Raw genomic sequence first — 9,701 nt, forward strand, 5'->3', positions numbered from 1 at the left:
TTGCCCAACCTTCCTTCCGAGGAGTGGCTGGTGGGTTTGAACCGCCAGCCTTCTGGTGAGCAGTCAAATGCCTTAGGCACTATGCTACCAGAGCTCCCCAACCTTCATTCCCTGATAATATTTAAATGAAATATGACAGTACATTTGTCACATAAGGCTTGAGACTTTGGGGAAATAAAGAAAAAAAGGAAAAACAAAATATATACTGTTTATTGAGTTTTATGTCTGTAAAACTAACTTTGCCCGTTTCAAGAGATAATTGTTATCTTTTATAGCCCATATTAGATTTTAGGAATAAGCATCATGATTTAATTAATTTACACTGTCCAAAGATAAGAACACAACTGTGTTAAAACTTTGTGGCATATTTCAAAGACAGCCAAAAATCACTAAAGTTAGAGTTGAAAATTTTTATTTAAAAAAAATAAGATTTTTAAATAAGGTCACTACTTTTGCTTTTCCAAACAAGCCTGAATATTTATAGTATTTCTTTACCCACACATTTATCTTAGTAACAATAATGAGAAGAGGCTGGTTTGAAAACTCAGTGGTTTTCACGTGACATATACGTATTTACAACAAGATACTTGCACATTTAATAGCTATAAACTTTTAAATGGTCAAAGGAAATCTTTTTGTCAAGTTTATTGGCTTCATAAATAATATCACCTCACCACTTTCTTGGCCTGTATAAAACATTCAAACTCCTCTTTAAAGGATGGTAAATATTAAGCACAAAACAACGTAGTAGGATTCAGTTTATGTTCTGAAAATAAACCTAGGGAGGGGAAAAAAAATATATAACTTGTCTGTTTGCTACGGAAAAAATACATTCATAGGTCAGATTAATCCGGGGATTTGTTTATAGGGCATTTGAATGAATAAAATAGACTTCTGAAAAATTAATACACTGATATTAAATTGAAAAATATGTGTTATCTATGTGTTTACAAAACTATTAAATATGAAAAGTACCTATATGTGAAGAACAGAAAACAAGTAAAGAACATAAATGAAACATTATTAAATAATTGTTTAACACAACTTTAAATGCAACCCAGAATTGCTCAGGTGGTAATTTCTCTAATTTGACTTAAGAGCTACCTCTGTATTTCCTAGTATCTGACTGCTATGGGAGATTTGCTTGGATAGGGCCTTTGAAGAGCCTGGCTGGCAGAGATTCTAGCCCTGGTTTATGAGCAGCTGAGTTTCAGCGCTAAGCATCCAGGGCTGTGTAGAATCCTTGCTGGGCTATGTTCTCCTGGAAGAGCCCATGGAGGTAAGGATGGTTAGTATTCTAGTTTATCATTTCATCCTTTATGCTTACTACATGTTCTGACATATGGCAGAAGTTCAATAATTAGTTTTGAATAAATGAAATATTCCTCAGATTTAGTAATTTGTCAATTTCCATTATTCTTTCTGGACATGTCTTATTTTCCACACTCTGGCAGCATAGTGCCTAAGGTACTTGACTGCTAACCAGAAGGCTGGTGGTTCAAACCCACCAGGCACTCCTCGGAAGGAAGGTTGGGCCATCTACTTCCATATAGATACCACCTCAGAAACCCAAGGAGGGGTCACTATGAGTTGGGGTTGACTCAACGGCACGTAACAACAACAACAATTCCATTTCTTTCCCAGCCCAAGTTGATTTTGTCATCTAATCACAGGCCAAGACACATCTAATGGTCAACAAATAAAGGTATATTTGTGTTTGCCTGAGAAAGACTGAGGAGAAACTACTTGTTCAGCAGCTAACCTAAAGGTTGGAGTTTTAGTTCATCCAGAGGTGGCTCAGAAGAAAAGCCTGGCCATCTACTTCCAAAAAATCAGACAATGAAAACCCTTTGAAACACAGTTCTACTTTAACACACATGGAGTAGCCTTGAGTCTGAATCTACTTGACAGCAACTCGAACTGCATAAGGGAGTAAGATTTTAAAAGGATTTTGAAAGGTGGAGTTATCTAAGAACTCCAAATTTTTCCAAAAACTCTGTTCCTAATGCTTGTTGTTGTTGTTGTTATGTGTTGTCGAGTGGGATCCGACTCATAGCCACCCTTCCTTGTGTTTCCGAAGCAGTATCACTAAGGAAGTAGATGGCCCAAACTTCCTTCCAAGGAGTGACTGGTGGGTTTGAACTGCCAGTCTTCTGGTTAGCAGTCAAGCGCCTTAGGCACTATGCTACCAAAGTTCCAATTGCTAGAATACCCATTATTGTTCAATACCCTAAATTTCACAGAAGATTTTGGGCAATGCTGAATATATAACACAATTAAATATCATATACATACATATATATATAAACACATACATGCTTATTACACACTTACATACATACATACATATTCTGGTTAGCCGCCAAATGCCTTATCTACTATGCCACCAGGCTATAGATAGATAGATAGATAGATAGATAGATACACACACACATATTTTAATGGTAACACATCTATGATTTAAACCATCTAGAACTCTTGAATGGCACCAATACTGCAAATAGTTCACTTTAGGGAGAGGTATAGACCCCAAAAAAAGGATTGGCTTTATTATTGCCAATAACATTGAATCTAATTTTAGAAAAATCATTAAAGATTCAATTTAAATGCAGCTAAAATATACTGAGTGTTTTAAATCTTTAACATGTGAATGTTAGCATTTATTTTACCATACAGTGAAATAGAAAATCCGTTTAAGTTGTTTTTATGAAATTTATTTAATTAAAAATGAATAAAATGCATGTACTTTTCATAAGTGGAGCAAATATTCTTAAATATACAAGAAAAATAACAGTATACACTTTATTTTCATACAAAATAACCTGATTATGTTCATTAGAACATGTAGCCCTGGTGGCACAGTGGCTAAGCACTCAGCTGCTAACCAAAAGACTGGAGGTTCAAACCCACCAACCACTGTGAAGGAGAAAGATGTGGTCGTTTGCTTCCATACAAGATTTACAGTCCCGTAGACCCTATGAGGCAGTTCTACTCTGTCTTATAGGGTCGTTATGAGTTGAAATCAACATAATGGCTATAGGTTATTTATTTATTTATTTTTAAATGTTCATTATAGCATCCTTGGAATGAACAACTACAAGTTACACATATTAATCCTTTACAATTATGGGTTAACATAGAAAATCAGGATGTTCTTCGATGAAATTTTGGCTTTCTAACCCATGCTTAACTAAGCAATAATCATTGCATGTTATACTTACCTACAATGTCAGTCATAAGACCTGTAATACACTCATCTCCTGTAATCCAAGGACGTTTCCCAACCTCATGACCATAGGCGCCCCTGAAATTGAAAATGGACATAAGTATTCCTTAGTTTTCTTTATGTTCATTCTTCAAATGGCAATATTACAACAGCATATTTCTGAGTTGTCCATCTTTGGAATGTTTTAGTAATTATGTAAAAGAATCACACCCACTGCCATCTTGACTCAGACTCATAGCTACCCTATAGAAGAGAGTAGAACTGCCCCATAGGGTTTCCAAGGCTGTAAATCTTTACACAAGCAGATTGCCTCATCTTTTTCTCACAGAGGAGCTGGTGGGTTCGAACTTTGAACCACCAACCTTTTGGTTAGAAGCTGAATGTCTTAACCATTGTACCACCAGAGCTCCCTCCATATATATATATAAGCTCTGGAGGTATAGTGCCTAAGGCATTTGACTGCTAACCAGAAAGCTGGTGGTTCAAACCCACCAGCCACTCTGAAGGAAGGAAGATTGGGCAATCTACTTCAGTAGTGGTACTGCCTCAGAAACCCAAGGAGGGGTCGCTATGAGTCAGATCCAACTCTACACCAATGAGTTTGGTGTTTGTTTTTTTTTTGTATATATATGTAAGTGTATGTATGTATAAAACCCAGTGCCATCAAATTGATTCCAACTCTTAGAGACCCCCACTGGATTTCCAAGTTGGCAAATCTTTACAGAAGTTGATTGCCTCATCTTCTTTCCACAGAGCAGCTGGTGAATTTGAGCCACCAACCTTCTGGTTAGCAGTCAAATGCCTTAGGTACTGTGCCACCAGATATATATATATATATCATTACAGAAGCAGGCTGCCTCATCTTATGTGTGCAGAGCAGCACACATAACTATGCAATTCTGTTTGAACATTGGCCAATGTTGCCTCAAATTTTTAAAATAAAACATATGGATGAATGTTTAAAATTCAGATTATGGATATTATACAACTATAATCTATATATCTAATTTTCAATAATGTATATGTATTATGGCTACAGATAAATAACAGACTAATATCTGAGAAACAAATAGGATATTTAGAAATAGTTTTCTCAATTTACCTCCTTATCTTTAAGGTTATTTGCTGATTTAGTTGTGCATAGTCCTGACTTTGCAGCACAATTCTAAATAAATGAAACTTATTTTGAATGTCGCATATATGGATAGTGTACTATTGCTGTTAATTGCCATCAAGTTGATATTTGTGAACTCAGTATTCCATCTGAGGTCAGAAAACTACGGAAAGGTGACATTAGGAAACAATATTACATAAATTATATAAAAGTGAGCTATTTTAAAATAAAAAAAGTAATACTTGGGACATCAATATTTTTTAACGTTCATTTATTATTATTATTATTTTGTTTCCTTTTTGTCAGGGGCAGGAGGAATTACTCATTTACTATTTCCTTATTTTTCTATATTTTAGAGTCTATTATGTTATTTTTTTCTCTTTTATTTTGAAAGTTCAAGACAATTTGAACACTCTACTTATATGCATGTGACATGCAGCAGTGGTGGTACTAAAACTTTCAATATATTTTTATTTTAGTCTAGAGACTGAAGTTGCATTTTAGTTATAATTACAATCTGTACATCATAGAAATGTATAAAATACAATTATAATCATGATGCCATTTTAGATAGATAATAGTCAATACCACTCCTTGACCAATTTCCTAGTAATTTCATCTATCATATGCCATCTCAGTTTTATTCTAGTAAGCATCACATTATGGAAAAAACAAAAGATACACAAAACAGGACTACAACCTTCAATAAATTTCCATCAAAGAAAGAAGGTAAATGTGAAAAACATATAAAACAAAGGATCAAGGTGAAGTGCTTACAAGTAGCACTTATATCTTATAAAGCTCTGAATGTGATTGTTATTAACTGTTTGGGAATAAAGACTTTGTAAACTTTGAAGTGCATGAGAGTCTAAAATCAGAGGTGTTTTGTGGAGGTAAATACAGCAGTCTGAAAGTGGAACCTTAATTCCATTTTAATGAGTCTAGAATCCATAATGAATTTGCAAGTTGCTGTTTCTAACAGGAGATCCTCTAACCTTGCTGTTGCCCTAACTAGATACCCTAAAGGAGACATTCTTTTTCTTTGAGGTCTGGCAGGTCCAGGATATCACAATTTCCAGAGGATCTTTTCCTCAGTGGTCAAACAAACTAAGCTGCAATAGATTATACTCCAACGGACTTTATGGACAGCATTGTTGATAAATCATTACAATGGCCCCCTAGGAACAGGCATTATTGAACAAGCAATTTTAATAGCAAGTTACCAGAAAAACCTATTCTGCCATTTTCCAATGACCATGACGCACATAACAACAACAAAAACAAATCATGTAATAAATTGAAGAGCACATCTCCTTAACCAATCACATAATCCCCCGTATGTTATCCACCTATCCCGGCCAGATCCTTGATTTTAGATATCTTGTCTTTCATTGCCATGATTGTCTTTCAGCCAATCAACGATTTTGTAACTTTTAGTTATTTATCCAACTATACAAAAATATTTTCTTCCTCATGGTGGACTGGCCATTTTTACTCTGTGAATTTGGATGTCTTGCCAGTGCAGATCATCTCTGGACTTCTGATAAATCTCTTTACAGAGTCTATGCTTTCACACTGGGCCATTTCATTTAAATGGCATAGTCACGGCTGGATTCAAAGACAACTCATCAGAGTCATTGGACACAAAACTAACACCACCATGCCATGAGCCCTCTGCTCCAGCCACCTTCATGGTTTTCAGAGGTAGTCAGAGGTGAGTCTTATTGAAATCCCAAGCCTCTGTCATTGTGTTTGATGGCTTTCAAGAAATTAAAATTTATTGTAAAATCTTTTTCCTTTTTCCTTTCCCTTTTCAACCTGTCTGCTAGGCATCCCAAAGCTGATTTAGGCTTAATATTATAACATTATAGACATCTATGCTCTGGTAGCATAGTGCCTAAGGCACTTGACTGCTCACCAGAAGGCTGACGGTTCAAACCCACCAGGAAGGAAGGTTGGGCAATGCTACTTCCATAGTGATATTGCCTCGGAAACCCAAGGAGGGCTCGCTAAGAGTCGGGGCCAACTCAACGGCAAACAACAACAACATAATGACATCTAGTGGGCAATAGTTGTCAGTACAGCTAGACTTTTTGCTCTTTTTCTTTATTGCCTCTAACAACAACAACAACAAAAACCCAATACAGTCCATTCGACTCAAAGTGATCCTCCTTGGGTTTCTGATCTGAGGTGGTATCTCTAAAGAAGTAGATTGCCAATCTTTCTCCCGAGGAGTTGCTGGAGGGTTTGAACCATCAGCCTTCTGGTTAGCAGTCAAATGCCTTAGGCACTACACCACCAGAGCTCTAATTAAGGGAACACACAAACTGTTGTACTTGGTATGATGGGAGAGCCACGTTTAATATATAAAGCTGGACCTGTCTCTAGTGGTGTTACATATGCAAGCATTATGAGCCAATTGCTATTTTCATACAGAGGATGTTGGAATGCAATTACCACTGGATTCTTTAGAAGGCCAGTGGCCGTCTTTGGGGCAAGGGTTAATTGTCCCAGAGTTGGGGCAAAGATTACTTGTCCAAGTTCGGGACGAGAGTTTTTGGACTTTACCCAGGATACACTTCCAGTAATTTTAATATAGGTTGACCTAATTGAAAAAGCTTGAAATTATGTACTTGTGTATATGTGTGTGTGTTGCTTTGTTTTGTGTGTGCTATTTTAAAAATGCTGTGCTGTTGATAATCACAAAATGGAAAATCATAAGGAAAAAGTGAAACTTACCAAAAATAAATAGTAAAAGTGAAAGAATTTGGTTAACTTTTATCTTTCAAAGTAAAACCAAAAAAAAAAAAAAAAAAAACCCAGACTCACTGTCATCCAGTCAGATCTGACTCACAGCCACCCTTTCTTGGGTTTCTGAGCCAGTATCAGTACGGAAGTAGATTGCCCAATCTTCCTTCTGAGGAGTGGCTGGTGGGTTTGAACTGCCAGCCTTCTGGTTAGCAATCAAATCCTTTAGGCACCATGCCACCACTAGGCAACTTAATAATAATAATAATAATAGCTAAATGAAATGATGCACATAAAAAAATAATAGGCAACTTAAACATTAATTAATGATTGTGCTGATTCTTTTTTTTGCCTTTATTTATTTTACAGATTAGAATTTTATGTATTTATTTTCCTTCACCCAAGTTAATATGTGTCTACCTTCTAGTTAGTGGTTTACCTTCCCTTCCCCATTCACCTCTGCTAATCATCAAAGAATATTTCTTTTTTGTGAAACCCTTTTCATGTTTTTTTTTACAACAGTGATTTCTTATAATATTTGTTCTTTTATGATTGACTAATTTCACTCAGCATTAAAAAAAAAAAAAAAACAGAAAACAAAACTGGACTATACTCAGCATTACTGCCTCTAAATTCACCCATGTTATGTTTTGTAGATATATCATTGTTCTTCTTGCATAGTATTTCATTGTGTGTATGTGCCATAGTTTGTTGGTCCAGTCCTCCGTTGATAGACATTTAGATTGTTTCCATCTCTTTCCTGTTGTGAATAGTGCTCCGATGGATGAACACTAGTGTGCACATATTTATTTGTGTCTAATTCTTGTTTTTTATTATAAGCCAAAAGAAAGGTTGGGACAAGACCAGGCATGTAGCTCCAGAAAAGCTTTTGGAAAACCACTTCCAAACTAAATAAAGCCCTTTCAAGACAAAATAAAATAAACTATTATCTTACCAGGAGCTCTGGTGGCATAGTGCCTAAGGCATTTTAACTGCTAACCAGAAAGCTGGCCATTCAAACCCACCAGCACTCCTCGGAAGGAAGATTGGGCAATCTACTTCCGTAGTGATACTACCTCCTGAACCCAAGGAGGGGTCGATATGAGTCAGATCAGGCAGCACAGCAGTGAGTTTTGTTTTTTTTTGGTTTGGTTATCTTACTATACTTATTAGAAATTAGGTGGATCCTTATCAAAATAGAATGGTAAACAAGTTTTTTCTATTGTAAAGGAAATCTAAGAAGCTATCCAAAAAACCAAAACCAAACTCACTACCAACGAGTTGCTTCCAACTCATAGTGACCCACATTGGGTGTCTGGGGCTGTAAATTTTTATGGAAGTAGATTGCCCAACTTTCCCCTGTGGAGCAGCTGCTGGGTTTGAACTACTGACCTCCTAGTTAGCAGCCAAATGGCTAACCCAAGAAGCCACTGGAGCTCCTTCTAAAGAGCCAAAGGGTAATATTCACGATGAAACTCATGTGAAATTACCTGGGAAAATGTTTCAGCCCTAGCCAGAAACTTAAAAGGTGTATTCATATCAATGAGGTGGTAAGTTGACCAGGGATTTTATGATTTTCAAAACCAGTTGATAGAATTTAAAGCACTAAAGTTAAACTAGGGAAATTAAACTTAGAATATTTAAACAAACTTTATTTCAACAATAAGTATGTTTTATGGCATCTAGACTTTGCTTTTTATGCTAAAGAGAAAACCAAATCAAACCTGTTGCTGTCGAGCCAATTTCTACTCATGGAGACCCTATAAGATAAAGTGGAACTACACCATTGAGTCCTAACAGGGGAAGACTACCTCATCTTTCTTGTATGGAGTGGTTAATGGGACCCTGGTGGTGGGAGTGGAAGGTGGATTTGAGCCTCTGACCTTTTGCTTTAAAGTTGAGCGCTTTGACCTATGTGCCACCAGGGCTCTTTCTACAGAGAAAGGATATATATTCGAGTCTGCTAATGAGTGTATTCATTTCACCACTTGAAAGGGTTTACTATAAGAGATATAAATATTACAGCAAAGACAATATTTAACAAGTTTATTAAAATGGAATTTATTTGATGTATCCTTAAGTTTATATCTATTGTGGCTAAAGTTTGATGGGTTGATTTATGAGAATTCTTAAAAGATTTAATGTCAAATAGCAAAGAATTGGGCTTCTTGTTGTTAATTTAAGATAAAATATTTCTTTTTTTACCTATTTGAAGAGTTAATTTTATCCTTGTGTTGTTGTTGTTGTTGTTATGTGCTGTCGAGACTCATAGCGACCCCTCCGTGGGTTTCCGAGGCAGTATCACTACGAAAGTAGGATTGCCCAACCTTCTGATGCAAACCCAAACTCTAAACTCACTGCTATTGAATCAGTTCCAACTTGCCATCAAGTCAATTCTGACTCATAGCAACCCCCACAGAGTGGCTTGTGGGTATGAACCAGCAACTTTCTGGTTAGCAGTCAAATGCCTTAGGCACTGCACCACCAAACCTCTGCCTTTAACGCACACGTAAATTCCTAAGTAGAATACCATACCATGTGGCTTTAGAGAAAAAAAAAAAAAAAAAAGCTAAAGTTTTCACCTTTAAGATCTTTGGTGAAATAAATATTGTT

The 9,701-nt window shown here is 36.2% G+C and overlaps 1 protein-coding gene across 1 annotated transcript in view; it reads right to left on the minus strand.

Annotated features, from left to right (window-relative positions):
- KYNU (kynureninase) overlaps window positions 1–9,701 on the minus strand; it is a 287,476-nt gene that overhangs the window by 171,125 nt on the left and 106,650 nt on the right. The window contains 1 exon segment of the mRNA XM_042783650.1: window positions 3,222–3,304. Within this exon segment, the coding sequence (XP_042639584.1) occupies window positions 3,222–3,304 (83 nt within the window).

Source organism: Orycteropus afer, unplaced genomic scaffold (genome assembly GCF_000298275.1).
Source record: "Orycteropus afer afer isolate SDZICR_OR568_19922 unplaced genomic scaffold, OryAfe1.0 scaffold00023, whole genome shotgun sequence".
Lineage (NCBI taxonomy): Eukaryota > Metazoa > Chordata > Mammalia > Tubulidentata > Orycteropodidae > Orycteropus > Orycteropus afer.